This window comes from Ovis canadensis, chromosome 3 (assembly GCF_042477335.2).
Source record: "Ovis canadensis isolate MfBH-ARS-UI-01 breed Bighorn chromosome 3, ARS-UI_OviCan_v2, whole genome shotgun sequence".
Classification (NCBI taxonomy): Eukaryota; Metazoa; Chordata; class Mammalia; order Artiodactyla; family Bovidae; genus Ovis; species Ovis canadensis.
The window spans coordinates 209,044,614-209,061,225 of NC_091247.1; the positions used below are offsets into that span (position 1 = coordinate 209,044,614).

At 38.5% G+C, this 16,612-nt stretch overlaps 1 protein-coding gene across 2 annotated transcripts in view; it reads left to right on the forward strand.

The window, feature by feature from the left end:
* LRP6 (LDL receptor related protein 6) overlaps positions 1-16,612 on the forward strand; it is a 173,892-nt gene that overhangs the window by 85,654 nt on the left and 71,626 nt on the right. For both annotated transcript variants that reach the window (XM_069585669.1, XM_069585668.1), the window contains exons 4-6: positions 11,277-11,473; positions 13,166-13,297; positions 15,773-16,169. In XM_069585669.1, coding sequence (XP_069441770.1) covers positions 11,277-11,473; positions 13,166-13,297; positions 15,773-16,169 — 726 coding nt within the window. The remainder of the gene's footprint in view (positions 1-11,276; positions 11,474-13,165; positions 13,298-15,772; positions 16,170-16,612) is intronic.

The following is a 16,612-nucleotide window of genomic DNA, read 5'->3' on the forward strand; positions in this document are numbered from 1 at the left end:
ATCTGCTTCCCACAGAAGCAAATTGAAGAGATTTACCCACATAAACAGTAATAACCACAACTCTAGGATGGAGGGCTGAAGGTGAGGCTGGTGAGAGGCAGATGGGATAGGGTGGAAGATGGGCCTCATCTGGATTCTGTTAGCATCTCTGGGAAATACTGAATATACCAGACACTAAAGGACATGCACCTTATGGCAGCCAAACTTGACATGATTGAACATGTTAGGCAAAGATCAGAGGTGTAGTTAAAGCTGGCTGTGAGTGAGTTCAGTGGTGCCAGAGAATAAGCAGGATCATGGTATCAGCAGACTTCTTGGTGTGAGCAGAACACTGAAATACAGTGGGTAGTGAACCATGTTCTCAGGAGAAATACAGTTAGGTTCCTGCTAGACTGTGGTCAAAAAATTTTTGTCAACTGATGATTATATAATTTTAAAAATATATGTTTATGTTTAAAGATGCTTTATTTAATATATAATGTTGGAAATATGGGTTTTTTAATTATAGTACGTTCAGTGCAGTGTTATATAGCCTCTAAAGTTAATATGAAACCAGTATTTAATAATATAAAAATCTTTACATTATGAAATGAAGACAGGTCATTATGATGTATTAAATGCTGGGCATTTACAGAAATTCACTCTCTTTAAAAAAAAAAGATGTTGTTTAAATAAGATGACAGTGGAGTCTTTCAGAATACATAAATTAACCATTTTTTCCTCAGGGCATATTAATCATTATTAAGATGTAACAAGGTCCTTGGGGCCACTGCGTATAATCCTGTGAAGAAGCTCAGTAATGATGGGTCATAAATGCTCTTTATTCATGGTTTGGTGCGGGTGCCTCAGTTATTTCTTGCTTTGGCTCAGCTGTTTTGTTTCGTCCTGTTGGGGGCTGTGATTTAGAGCTAATGAATTTTACCAAATTATTAATTCAGAATTCCATTGGTTGGTTGGTTTCCTGTACTGTCTTAGTTGGTTTCATGTTGTGCCGCAGCTCTTTGTAACAGAAACCAGTTTTCCATGCCTTGACCTTTGGAAATCGCTTGTGTTTGTGTATATACATGTACACGTTGCACACGTGCGCCTACTAAAGGAATGGAAAGATACACTTTGTATTTCTATTTCCCGTTTTTTTCTAGTGAACATACATGTATTCTTTATGCAATCAGGAGAAAACGATTACTTTGGACAAAGTAATACCAGATTTTGCCAGTGTGGTTTAGGATCCTTTATGCTTCTCTTCTGCCTCTACTCCAGAAGATACATTATTAACATTCCTTTAATCTGTTTTGCTTATAATCTTCTTGAATACAGTTGAGTTCTGTCTTCCTTCACATGAGGCTCAGTTAAATATTTAAGACACTATTCAAGTGAGGTCAATTATCAGAAATAACTCCAGAAAGAATGAAGGGATGGAGCCAAAGCAAAAACAATATCCAGTTGTGGATGTGACTGGTGATAGAAGCAAGGTCCAATGCTGTAAAGAGCAATATTGCATAGGAACCTGGAATCTCAGGTCCATGAATCAAGGCAAATTGGAAGTTGTCAAACAGGAGATGGCAAGAGTGAACGTCGACATTCTAGGAATCAGCGAACTAAAATGGACTGGAATGGGTGAATTTAACTCAGATGACCATTATATCTACTACTGGGGGCAGGAATCCCTTAGAAGAAATGGAGTGGCCATCATGGTCAACAAAAGAGTCCAAAATGCAGTACTTGGATGCAGTCTCAAAAACGACAGAATGACCTCTGTTTCCAAGGGAAGCTGTTCAATATCACAGTAATCCAAGTCTATGCCCCAACCAGTAACACTGAAGAAGCTGAAGTTGAACGGTTCTATGAAGACCTACAAGATCTTTTAGAACTAATACCCAAAAAAGATGTCCTTTTCATTATAGGGGACTGGAATGCAAAAGTAGGAAGTCAAGAAACACCTGGAGTAACAGGCAAATTTGGCCTTGGAATGCGGAATGAAGCAGGGAAAAGACTAATAGAGTTTTGCCAAGAAAATGCACTGGTCATAGCAAACACCCTCTTCCAACAACACAAGAGAAGACTCTACACATGGACGTCACCAGGTGGTCAACACCGAAATCAGATTGATTATACTCTTTTCAGCCAAAGATGGAGAAGGTCCATACAGTCAACAAAAAGAAGACCAGGAGCTGACTGTGACTCAGATCATGAACTCCTTATTACCAAATTCAGACTGAAATTGAAGAAAGTAGGGAAAACCACTAGACCATTCAGATATGACCTAAATCAAATCCCTTATGATTATACAGTGGAAGTGAGAAATAGATTTAAGGGCCTAGATCTGATAGATAGAGTGGCTGATGAACTATGGACAGAGGTTCGTGACATTGTACAGGAGACGGATCAAGACCATCCCCATGGAAAAGAAATGCAAAAAAGCAACATGGCTGTCTGGGGAAGCCTTACAAATAGCTGTGAAAGGAAGAGAAGCAAAAAGCCAAGGAGAAAAGGAAAGATATAAAAGCATCTGAATGCAGAGTTCCAAAGAATATCAAGAAGAGATAAGAAAGCCTTCCTCAGCGATCAGTGCAAAGAAAGAGGAAAACATCTCTTCAAGAAAATTAGAGATACCAAGGGAACATTTCATGCAAAGATGGGCTCGATAAAGGGCAGAAATGGTATGGACCTAACAGAAGCAGAAGATATTAAGATATTAAGAAGATATTAAGAAGAGGTGGCAAGAATACACAGAACTATAGAACAAAGATCTTCATGACCAAGATAATCATGATGGTGTGATCACTCACCTAGAGCCAGACATCCTGGAATGTGAAGTCAAGTGGGCCTTAGAAAGCATCACTACGAACAAAGCTAGTGGAGGCGATGGAATTCCAGTTGAGCTATTTCAAATACTGAAAGATGATGCTGTGAAAGTGCTGCACTCAATATGCCAGCAAATTTGGAAAACTCAGCAGTAGCCACAGGATTAGAAAAGGTCAGTTTTCATTCCAATCCCAAAGAAAGGTAATGACAAAGGATGCTCAAACTACCGCGCAATTGCACTCATCTCACATGCTAGTAAAGTAATGCTCAAAATTCTCCAAGTCAGGCCTCAGCAGTACATGAACCGTGAACTCCCTGATGTTCAAGCTGGTTTTAGAAAAGGCAGAGGAACCAGAGATCAAATTGCCAACATCCATTGGATCATGGAAAAAGCAAGAGAGTTCCAGAAAAACATCAATTTTGCTTTATTGACTATGCCAAAGCCTTTGACTGTGTGGATCACAATAATCTGTGGGAAATTCTGAAAGAGATGGGAATACCAGACTACCTGACCTGCCTCTTGGGAAACCTATATGCAGGTCAGGCAGCAACAGTTAGAAATGGACATGGAACAACAGACTAGTTCCAGATAGGAAAAGGAGTACATCAAGGCTGTATATTGTCACCCTGCTTATTTAACTTCTATGCAGAGTACATCATGAGAAACACTGGGCTGGAAGAAGCACAAGCTGGAATCAAGATTGCCGGGAGAAACATCAATAACCTCAGATATGCAGATGACACCACCCTTATGGCAGAAAGTGAAGAGGAACTAAAAAGCCTCTTGATGAACGTGGAGGATGAGAAAGTTGGCTTAAAGCTCAACATTCAGAAAACGAAGATCATGGCATCTGGTCCCATCACTTCATGGGAAATAGATGGGGAAACAGTGTCTGACTTTTATTTTGGGGGGCTCCAAAATCACTGCAGATGGTGACTGCAGCCATGAAATTAAAAGATGCTTACTCCTTGGAAGAAAAGTTATGACCAACCTAGATAGCATATTCAAAAGCAGAGACATTAGTTTGACAACAAAGGTAAATCTAGTCAAGGCTATGGTTTTTCCAGTGGTCATGTATGGATGTAAGAGTTTGACTTTGAGAAAAGCTGAGCACCGAAGAATTGATACTTTTGAACTGTGTTCTTGGAGAAGACTCTTGAGAGTCCCTTGGACTGCAAGGAGATCCAACCAGTCCATTCTGAAGGAGATCAACCCTGGGATTTCTTTGGAAGGAATGATGCTAAAGCTGAGACTCCAGTACTTTGGCCCCCTCATGCGAAGAGCTGACTTATTGGAAAAGACTCTGATGCTGGGAGAGATTGGGGGCAGGAGGACAAGGGGACGACCCAGGATGAGATGGCTGGATGACATCACGGACTCGATGGACGTGAGTCTGAGTGAACTCTGGGAGTAGGTGATGGACAGGGAGGCCTGGCGTGCTGCGATTCATGGGGTCGCAAAGTGTTGGACATGACTGAGCGACTGAACTGAAATTTGGTTATTTCTCTTATTATTCAGCTGTAAGAATTTTATGTATTCTAGATACGAGTTCTTCATTGGAAATATTATTTAGAAATAAAAGTTCAATCTGCTAGCTTTTCTTGGTTTTGTTAGGTGTTTTTGAAGTACTAAGAAATCTTTGCTTAAACCAAAGTCATAGGATTGATGCTTTTCTCTTCTAAGAGTTTTATTGTTTTAATTCCTAACATTTAGATTTGTGATCCACTTTATGTATGATGTCTTAACAGTCTTTTATTAATTCACTTCCGAATATTTGGTTATTTTTTTGTGGTGTTATGAAGAAATTATTTAATAAATTTCTATTTTGCCATTTTTCTCAGCACCATTTATTAAAGAAACTGCTTTTTCTCCATTGGCTGTTTTTGGTTCCCTTGCTAAATATTGGTTGGCTATTATCACTTTTTGTATTTTTCACTGCTGCTGCTAAGTCGCTTCAGTTGTGTTCGACTCTGTGTGACCCCAGAGATGGCAGCCCACCAGGCTCCCCCGTCCCTGGGATTCTCCAGACAAGAACACTGGAGCAGGTTGCCATTTCCTTCTCCAGTGCATGAAAGTCAAAAGTGAAAGTGAAGTCGCTCAGTGGTGTCCAACTCCTAGCGACCCTGTGGACTGTAGGCTACCAGGCTCCTCCATCCATGGGATTTGCTAGGCAAGTGTACTGGAGTGGGTTGCCATTGCCTTCTCCATTTTTCACTGCTAGTCTGTAGAAATTTATTTCTGTATATTGATCTTGTATGCTGCAACCTTGTTGAATTAAGTACATCTGAGGCTTTTTTTTCTTTTAAATTCTTTAGTGTTCCCTGCATACAGAATCATGTCATCTGTGAATAATGACAGTTTTATTTCTTCCCTTCCCATCTGGTTGCCTTTTAGTCTTATTTCATAATACTCACTAGACCCTCTGCTGAATAGAGGACATTCTTGCTTTGTTCCTGACCTTTGGGGGAAAGAAGTGATTTTTTTTTTTTTTCGCCATTGATCAGGATCTTAGAGAGTACACTTTGTACAATTTCAGTGTTTTCTTTTTTTTTTTTGAATTTTTTCTTTTTTACTTTATTTTACTTTACAATACTGTATTGGTTTTGCCATACATTGACATGAATCCAGCACAGGTGTATCTGCGTTCCCAAACATGAACCCCCCTCCCACCTCCCTCCCCGTAACATCTCTCTGGGTCATCACCATGCACCAGCCCCAAGCATGCTGTATCCTGCGTCAGACATAGACTGGCGATTCGATTCTTACATGATAGTATACATGTTACAATGCCATTCTCCCAAATCATCCCACCCTCTCCCTCTCCCTCAGAGTCCAAAAGTCCGTTATACACATCTGTGTCTTTTTTGCTGTCTTGCATACAAGGTCATCATTGCCATCTTTCTAAATTCCATATATATGTGTTAGTATACTGTATTGGTGTTTTTCTTTCTGGCTTACTTCACTCTGTATCATCGGCTCCAGTTTCATCCATCTCATCAGAACTGATTCAAATGAATTCTTTTTAACGGCTGAGTAATACTCCATTGTGTATATGTACCGCAGCTTTCTTATCCATTCATCTGCTGATGGACATCTAGGTTGTTTCCATGTCCTGGCTATTATAAACAGTGCTGCGATGAACATAATTTCAGTGTTTTAAAATTGATTGATACTTGTCCTAATGTTCAAAGTCCCATATCCTCTAGTTGTCCTGCCTATTAATGAAAATAGGAGGTTGAGATCTCAGACTGTTACTGTTGTCCTATTGTTTCTTTCAGTTCTGTCAGGTTTTGCTTCGTTTGTTTGGGGCTGTTTTCACTTGTGCATGTTTATAATCGCTGCATCTTCTTGATTCGACCGTCATCGTAAAGCGTGCTGGTCTAGCTCTAGTATTCTTTTGTCTGGAAGCATGTTTTGTCTGAAGCCGCTTCGTCTCGCTTACGGTTACTGTTGGCCCTCAGCGAGTTTGGGCCTCTGGGTATGTGTGTCTCTGGCAGACAGCATACACCTGGATCTTGTTCAGGTTACCCAGTTTAGCAACCTTTGCCTTTTATATACGTATGTGCACACACACACAATATGTATAATAATATGTAAGATGTTTTCTGTGACATCTTACAGAAAAACCCAAATGAACTTTTTGGTCAACCCAGTATGTTAATTATTACTTAATAAAACAGAAAAAAAATCACTAAAAAAGAAAAAAATTCTTTTCACCAGCTGTTTCTATTTCCTTATCTGTTTTGTTTATTCACTCTTGTGTTATTTCTAGTTGATAATTCATTGAAGTGACTTCTGACTTCTGAAGTGACTTCTTTCATTAGTTCTTTCACCTCAGTTTGAGGTTTTAAATTTAAATTTTTGTTATTCTTTTATCACAAGTATACTACTCTCAAGCATTTAAAATTTAAAATATTGTAATAGGTTGTGAACTATTTGTTCTAGAGCCAGTTTCTCTGGCATATTTGTATTGTCTTTAGGGATGTTATTTTCTTTATTCTTTTTTGTTTTTAATATTAACTTTTTATTTTATTTCTTTGGCCATGTCTGTGGCCTGTGGGATGTCAGTTCCCTGACCAGGGATTGAACCTGTGCCCCTCAATTGAATGTACAGAGTCTTAACCACTGGGCCTCCAGAGAAGTCCCTTTAATACTAACTTTTAAAATAGGGCTTGATCTTAATATATTTTTATATTTTCACATGAAATTGTTTTTCTGAAACTTGTTGAAGAAGGCAGAATTTATCATAACTTCATTCACTTCACAGAAGTCTTGAGTGTGTGTGTTTGAAAAGTTGGCAGCTTGCTTTGTGTGAACTCCTGGCTCTGTTTCCTTCTGCCACTTTTTCTGCACCTTATTTTCCATTATATCTCTTGCACTGTCATCCTCACTGTCTTTCTGTTCCCAGTAGTGTATGGTCAGGTTGGGCCTTTGTCTGGAAGGGAGCTCTGTTGGGTCACTGAGAGAGTTCCTTGTTAGGATGCCAGTCCCTTCCGTACCATCCATCCAGTCTTTGTATTCACTCACTCTCCAAGTGGCCAGAACCATTCCTTGTCAGCTGCTATTCTCAGATTGGTTTGTGAACCTTTCCATTGCTATCTGTTTGCGTGTTCTCCTGGGCCTGGATCTGCCAAATGCCCTATTTTTTTCCTTCTGATTCCTCCTGCAGAAGTGCTGATGCTAATCAGATCTTAACAGCTGTTGGTAGTTTTCCTTTCTGTGTCTAGGGTTTTGTGGTAATACCTTCTTATCTGTCTTCATTGTAAGTGTTGTCCATGAGGTTTTGGTTTTCCTTCCTAGTTGTTCTGTTTTCTTGTGAAAGACTTGTAGAGATTTTTTCAAACACTATACTGCTACTGCTGTTGTCATATTTTTAGGTGTTATGAAAACCTCACTGTGACATGGAGAAACTATCTTCTAAGGTTAAGTTCAGATGTCAGAATTTATCAGAGTAGTACTTTGATGTGATTGAGAAGATTTGTTTCCTACACACATGGGGAGTTCTGAGTCAGGGGCGGAGGACAACTTTCTGGGAGGAGGTCCAGAAACAGAAAATGAATACAAGTGCACAGGTGTTTTATAAAGGCTAAGTCTGGTTGGTTCAGAATTTGAAAGAGGCACCTGTCAGCCATGGAATCTGAGATAGATAGCAAGTGCACACCTGTACTTGGGATACCGGTGAGAGTGAACTCTTAAGAAAATGATGGACAGGTAGAGGAGATGATGCTTAGAGATTGCCAGCACTGAAGCATGACATCACTTGGGGTCTTGATTTCTTTCTTTCGGTACCCATGGTAGGGATCCACTTTTTAATTCCTGTTATAGTTGAGGCATACTACTGAAGAACTGGGCTTCAATCTTGCCTGCCACATTTGTTCTCAGTATCCATGATCAACTTCTCCTTTTCACTTCAGTTTCCAGGGGAGTAATCCCAATGAGAGGGAAGACAATGTACACTAATCTGTACTTTTAGGAGCAGATCACCATTGGCTAGACAAATTACCAAAGAATATGACAATGCATGATAGCCATCTTAGCTGTGCTTTTTGTTAATTTCATATTTAATTTAAAATGTTTCAGTTTATCAGGCATTACTAAGTGTGTAATAAATCTAACTAATTCATACATACTGTATTGTGTGAGATCCTGGGAATATAAATAAGCCAAAGTCTAGTATTTACTTGACTCTAGTAAGCTTTTTATTGACTTAAAAACTAGCACATGAAATGTTTACTAAAATTGTAAAGTTTTATCCCTGAATCAGAAATACTAAAATACTGAAAACAGACATCCTAAAGTTGAGGAGCCATTTATGAAATGTTTATTAAGTACCAAGCATAATGCCTAAACGATTTTTCATATATTATGATTTAATCTTCACAGTAACTCAGGTTAGATTATCATCTTTTAATGGTGAGGAATTTGTGGAAATAAGCTATTGTAATTGCAGGGGGACATTTGAACTCAGTTCTGTCTCATTTCTTCTCCCCAAAGTCTTTCAGAGAACTGATTATGTAATTTCTGATACTTTAAGATGTCTAATGAAAGCCTAAGTAATTTCATCTTTAGTATTACTTATATTTCTCAGTCATGTTACTTTACTTTCTTGGAAGCTTCTCAGAACTCTCTCTGTTTATGTTTTACCATAATGAATTTTGGGATACTTAACTGTAAAATATGCAGGGCTATTTAAATTTGAACTTGAACTATATGATATCACTCACATAGTAACAATCGTAAATGTTATAAAGCTGTTCATTTAAAAAGTGAAAGAAAGTCCACTTCAGAAGTAGACATTGTGACAGTTGTTACTGGGAAAAGAGAGAGAAAGTAATATGCTAGGGAAATGAGAAGAAAAATGAGAGGAGGAAATTGTGGTGATGGCTGGCATAGTTGTGAGGTTTTAAAATAGAAAGTTTGTGAAACTAGTCATTCTAATTTGAATTCAGTTATTTAAAAATCTGGCTCAAATTTTAAACACCTTAGGCTAGAATCATTCCATGAATGATAACACATGCTAATTCTGCTTAGATGAAAATGATCTTCAGTTCAGTTCAGTTCAGTCACTCAGTCGTGTCCGACTCTTTGCGACCCCATGAATCACAGCACGACGGGCCTCCCTGTCCATCACCAACTCCCGGAGTTCACTCAGATTCACGTCCATCGAGTCAGTGATGTCATCCAGCCATCTCATCCTGGGTCGTCCCCTTCTCCTCCTGCCCCCAATCCCTCCCAGCATCAGAGTCTTTTCCAATGAGTCAACTCTTCACATGAGGTGGCCAAAGTACTGGAGCTTCAGCTTTAGCATCATTCCTTCAAAGAAATCCCAGGACTGATCTCCTTCAGAATGGACTGGTTGGATCTCCTTGCAGTCCAAGGGACTCTGAAGAGTCTTCTCCAGCACCACAGTTCAAAAGCATCAATTCTTTGGCACTCAGCCTTCTTCACAGTCCAACTCTCACATCCATACATGACTTACTGGAAAAACCATAGCCTTGACTAGATGGACCTTAGTTGACAAACTAATGTCTCTGCTTTTGAATATGCTGTCTAGGTTGGTCATAACTTTCCTTCCAAGGAGTAAGCGTCTTTTAATTTCATGGCTGAAGTCACCATCTGCAGTGATTTTGGAGCCCCCCAAAATAAAGTCTGACACTGTTTCCACTGTTTCCCCATCTATTTCCCATAAGTGATGGGACCAGATGCCATGATCTTCATTTTCTGAATGTTGAGCTTTAAGCCAACTTTTTCACTTTCCACTTTCACTTTCATCAAGAGGCTTTTTAGTTCCTCTTCACTTTCTGCCATAAGGGTGGTATCATCTGTGTATCTGAGGTTATTGATATTTCTCCCAGCAATCTTGATTCCAGCTTGTGTTTCTTCCAGTCCAGCGTTTCTCATGATGTACTCTGCATAGAAGTTAAATAAGCAGGGTGAAAATATACAGCCTTGAGATAGTCTTTGAAAATGATCTTACTGCTTTTTAATTTAGTGTTGGTGGTCTGTTAGGTATTAGAGATCATCAGATAACCTTATGGACGTAAAAGTTGGATTGTCTTTGAGTGTGTTTTCCTTTATTTCTCTTTAATTGCTTACATTTTCTTCTTTCTCTCCTCGCTGAGTGATTTATGAAAATATTAAGATTTGGTATTATGAAAATATCAAAGCATTTATTTTCTTGATTTATTACTGTGGTTTACATGTGATTTATTCATTATTCAAGAGTTTTCTTATTTACTAATCACATAACTCTCCATGAGACTGCAAAGTTCTGTATCTTGAGTACTGGTCAGGCTCTCTACCTCTCCTTCCGATAGTTAGGATTGCTTGTGAATTTGGGGATCTGCTTTGTCTCTTGAACATGTTCTGCCAGTGGTTGGGCTTCCTCTTTGCCCCCTGGCTTGTGGAGATGAAGTAACGGTAGAGCGGAAAGCCAGCTAAGATGATTATTTGCTGAAGCTAATCTGGAGTTTGCAGAGAGAGAGCTCTCCCAGAATGACTTTCTAGCCTCATGTGCATGTGTTTACTTTTCACTTATGAAACCCATAAAAGTGACTGAAGAAACAGGCTCAGATTCTTTGTTCTTCCGCATGAAGAAGGGAGAAACTTACTGCTAATTAAAACTACTTCCCAGTGGCATCTTTAAACCCTGGGGTTTTTCATGTTGCTGCCTTTCTCCTTCTGATGACATGAATCGTGTGGCAGGGTGGGGGATGGGAATTGACAGCAGTGCTCGTGCGTTAGCGCTCACCTTGTCTGTGTGGAGTGTGTGCCTGGCGCCCATGAATTCAAATAACTTTGAATTTACTCTCTGACTATTTTTCATAGGTATATTTGACTTTAAGATACGTGTTATCCAGGATTTGTTATGTGTTAATGTGGACTACAAGACCATTTCAGTGGGAGTGAAAAAGTTTTGATTAAAAAAGAAAATTTAGAAATGTTTGCGCTTTTCTCTTTGGGTTACTAGGCAGGCGGTGGTTAAAGGTTCCCTTCCACATCCTTTTGCCCTGACGTTATTTGAGGACACATTGTACTGGACTGACTGGAATACACATTCCATTTTGGCTTGCAACAAGTACACTGGCGAGGGTCTGCGTGAAATCCATTCTAACATCTTCTCTCCCATGGATATACATGTCTTCAGCCAACAGAGGCAGCCAAATGGTAAGTGATCTTGATTTTTAAATTGCAAGTTGGAATAGCTTTGTAGCACTCTGATGTCTAGCTTTACTGAGGGGGCAAGAGGAGAGAGGATGTATTCAGAGTGGAAAGGAATAAAAAATTGGAAAGATGTCAAAATTCAAGGAAGACAGTAGTCTAAACCATTTGTAGCTTAGTATCTATCGCTGCAGACCACCTCAGCCCTTTGTTTTAGTCTGGGGTTATGAAGGTAAAGAAGAGAGAAAAAAAATTGAGATAGCTCATATATTAAGATTCTGTGCAAATACATTTTGTATTCATATTATTTCTCACTAATGAGTGATTTCATCCATTGTATGTTTAGAAACAGACACTTTCCTTGAGTGGAACCTGTTAATTATTAGTTAATGTAACTATTACTGTAACTGGTTCATTTAAGTGCCTCGGGTTGCTTCAGTAAGTACGTGCTTATCCCTTTTCTGTGTGTGTCTCCCCCTCCTTTTTCTTCTGTTTCTGGTCGCCCTGTATAATGATTTGGACTGTGACTGCTGACAACAGTTTCTTGCAGGAGAATGTTAAGTGTTTGGCACTTGTGTGTAAATAAATGTCTGACGTGTGTCTGAGTGTGTTTCAGATTGTATTCCAGAGCCAAAAATGCAGGGCTTTTGGATTATGCATTACTTTGTATTAGCTCTTTCTACTGAAGGGGAGATAGTCAAATATTGAGTGTGTCATATTGGAATCCAGTGATCATGAGTTCATAAAATTTTTTTAAAATGTTTGTGTTACTCTTTTGTAAAAAAAAAAGAGTGTTTACTCACGAGAATAAATGTCTTATCATTCTCGGCTTTTTAATGGCGCTGTTGAGCCTTTGTTTTACTTGTTTGAGAATTTGCAGTTATATGTGATACTGCCTTTTATCTTTCATACTTTTGTTTCCATGTTGATTTTTCTCTGAATATTGTTTAAATCCATCCTTTTCTATTGTTGCTTCAGATTTTCTAATTAATCTCTCGTTCTAAGTTTCCCCTTTTAAAATCCATTATGCTTACCTGCTCCATGTAAATCTTTCCACGGTGTAGCTTTTCTTGCCTCTCAATGCCTCCACCACAGACATTCCCTTCTCTGTGCTCATTCAGCTTTTATTGTTGTTAGTCAAATCTTAATCTTTAATTACTCGATCACCTTACTAATCTCACACAGTGTACAGCCTCCAGGCTTTCATTCATGTGGTTTTGCCACACTTGACTGTCCTCCTATCTGTCCTTCCTATCTTTCAAGGCTTCTGCCATGTCCTGTATCTGCTATGGAGCTTTTCTTCAGTTCTTCAATCCTTTAGTACTTTATTTCCCATTTGACTCTCTACTTATTTACAGTCTGAATGTGCAAGATCTCAATTTCTTTGTTCTGTACTGTTTTCCATTATTACTGTTCATGAATTTTGGCTTCCTGGCTAGATTGCAAGCTCTTTTGGGGGCAGGGACAGCCTGCTTTACTTCTTGTGTATTCCTTTTTGGATACAGAATGCTAAGTAGATTTTTCTCCGTTTAATTCCCTTCCTTGCAGATGGTCTGGTTGTCAAGCACCCAGATGACATTTGGTAATAATTTGGTTTATCAGAGGTGCTCATGTTATGGTCGTTAACCTTTGTGTACCTAGAGTGGAGGAAGTCATCCATAATCATTGGTATTAACCAGTGTGATTTATATTTGACAGCTACAAATCCATGTGGAATTGATAATGGTGGTTGTTCCCATTTATGTTTGATGTCTCCAGTCAAGCCTTTTTATCAGTGTGCTTGCCCAACTGGGGTCACACTCCTGGAGAATGGAAAAACCTGCAAAGATGGTAAGAAGTTGGTTGCCAAGAAGGAAGAATTCTGGATAGTAATGATTATTTTATTTCTCTATAATTAGCTCTGTAAATTACAGCGCTTTGGGAAACTAGTCACTTAATCCCTCAGTCTTCACAGTGGCTTATATAATAGGAGTGTTTTGCATTTTATGGCATCTCTTGAATGTTGTTTTATAAATTATTTTAGTATTTTTCTTGTGGAAATGAATATTCTCATAAAGAATATATATTTAACAGGTAACATTTGTAAATAAAGAACCGTTACAAGGAAAAGATGTATATTAAACTTTTAATTATAAAGACTATCATGGGATAGATACGTTTTCTGAAAAATGATTGAATGATACTTTTAATTGCCTTTTAACAACAGAGAAGTGCCTTCAGAAGAAGAAAAGAATTCCTTATTGTTCTGCTCAAAGCAACCTGTTGCTGTCCTTAACCACCACACTGCCTCTTCTCCTTACTCTGAGTCCCCTGTAGAGAGAGGGCATGTAGGAGAAATGTTCTGATTTAGGACATTTCAAGGTACTTCTGGTTTGGGAGAATGCCAGTTCTCATTTTCTTCTTAATGAGAATGTTGTTCTTCATTCTTAACCCTATGGATCACCATCTGGTTCTCTAGCCACCAGCAAGACCTGGTAAGAAAATTGTATTTAGCAGTGGCTTCTTTATCTAACTCTGAAAAGTATAAGCCTTTATTTAGGAGTGGGTTAGAGTTCCTGGCAAGGGGATCAGGGAGTCAGAGAGATGGGATTGAGTTGGTGTGCAGGATATTTGTCATGAGTTGGCATTGATAAATTATCCTCCTAGTCAGAGGTGAAACTGGCTGATTCTTGTGAGAGGTTTCCATGGAAAACAATAATTTGGTTTCAATTTAAAACAAAAGGTTTATGTAATGTTGCTTTTTTGTTAAAAAATGTAGCTTGACTTTAAAACAGTGGATTTATTTTAGCCATAGTGGTCTGGTACAGCCTTAAAGCAGTGCAAATGTACCTGTTTAACGAGCATCTTAATTTCAGAAATACATTTGGCATGTAGTAGCCTTAAGTTAACTATTTTGTTTTGATCACCTTGCCAAATTAACAGCTTCACTTTCTAAGACTTCTTTGTTTGAAGAGTTTATGGTGCTGGCTCCTTTTGGTAGTTAGTGGAGGCAGTGAATTTTATAAAGTTATTCCTGCTTGGTGCCCACTGTGGCCTTTAGGGTTGTATTCTCTCCAAGGTAGGGTTTATTTATAATTAATCCATGAGTCAAAAAGCTGATGCTGAGAGCTTCTTCTCTCCTTAATTTTTTCTACTATAATTCCAGGTTAATGCTTGAAGTTTAATATCAGTATTTTCTTTCAGACTCATTTCTTTGGTTGGGAATCTTTTTTCACTCTTTCAGGTGTCAACTTGCTTGCTGTCTTTTTGTTAACTTTTGTATAATGTTAGATGATTTTTTGCTAGTGGTTGACTTGAGCATTTAAAATAAAAAAAACAAGATTGAGTTAATGTTCTCATTCTGAGCTGTATTTGTATTGATTGCTGCTTTGGGTTTAAAACACTTGATAAATAAATCTGATTTTAAAAACTCAGCGAAATAAAATATAAGAGTTTATTAGAAAATAATGTATTAGCTAGTATTTATTGAGTACTTATATATTTGGTACATTTTTGAGTTTTATATTTATTTCCTCTAAGTCTCAGCAATTCTATGAGATATCGACGAAGATATCAGGCTTAGAGAGACGAGGTGTTTTGCCTGACTTTGTGTAACTGCTTGAATCTGGTTCTGTTACATACAAAGCTCTCGCCTTTATCCACTGGGTCACATTTATTTGGTTACCTCCCCTCACATTCCCTCTCTTCTGCTGCTGTTTCCTCCTCCATAGCGTCTTTTGTCCTTAGTTCTGTCAGACGTTGCCCTATAGTTCTTTTTGTTAAAACAACTTCTCTGAGGTAATTTACATATCATAAAATTCAGCCTTTTCAAGTGTATAATTTAGTGATTTTTAGTCAATTTACAGAGTTGTGCAACCATCACAATCCATCCAATTTTAGAACATTCTCATTAATCACAAAAGATCCTTGTTCTGGATTCCTTACCTTTTTAAACATCTTTCTTGAACAAAGGACCTATATCCTATACTTCCTCTAATATTTAGCTGCTTAGCTTCTTAGACATTACTTAGTTATATTCGTTTCCTCTTTAAGTGGCTGTTGTTAATTCCAGGGGCTATATAATGAGTGAAGCCAGAGAGAGAATCAGAAGTTGATTTGGAGAGTTCAGCCATTACAGAGCATGACCTCTCAGTTCAGCTATTCCTGTTTTACTGTATTACTTTCTATTCTACCCTAAATAGACCCTAGTATCCTTTTATACTCGCTTCTCAGTTCCTGAAAAAGTTCTGCACTCTTTATTTAGAGACTAAATTTGGCCTGTGGGTTTCCATTTTTTCTTCATTGTTTTTCACTTTGTTGTTCTAGGTGCCACTGAATTACTGCTTCTAGCCCGAAGGACAGACTTGAGACGCATTTCTTTGGATACACCAGATTTCACTGACATTGTTCTACAGTTAGAAGACATCCGCCATGCCATTGCCATAGATTATGATCCCGTGGAAGGCTATATCTACTGGACTGATGATGAAGTGAGGGCCATCCGCCGCTCCTTCATAGATGGATCTGGCAGTCAGTTTGTGGTCACTGCCCAAATTGCCCATCCTGATGGTATTGCTGTTGATTGGGTTGCCCGAAATCTTTATTGGACAGACACTGGCACTGATCGGATAGAAGTGACAAGGCTCAACGGGACCATGAGGAAGATCTTGATTTCAGAGGACTTAGAAGAACCCCGGGCTATTGTGCTAGATCCCATGGTTGGGTAAGAGGCTCTGCTGACAGAAAATTTTGCCAGGGGTTTCTATTTCCGCAGGTACCCAAAACATTGACAAAAACAACGTGAAGTATATGTTGCTTTCCAAAAAATAGTTCTTTAATGACTGTGCATATTTAGAATACAGTGATTGGAATAAAACCTCAAGTGAATGAATTGCTAGTTTTTTTCCTTGAATGTTTTGAATACGTTTGCTTTCTAAATTAAGTCCATACTTGCTGACTTTGGGTGTTGGCTGCAGATTTTGCCAAGGTTGCATCATGACCATGAAAAATATGGAGAGAAATTGTTTTCAGAACTCTTTCTCTTCCCCTAGAAAATTTAATTTCATCTCATTTTCAGTACTTCTAGGATGGTTTGGTAAAGAATATGTATTTTTAAAATGTCCCTAAATATATGAATGGCCTGATTTCTAAAACTTGGTCAGGACA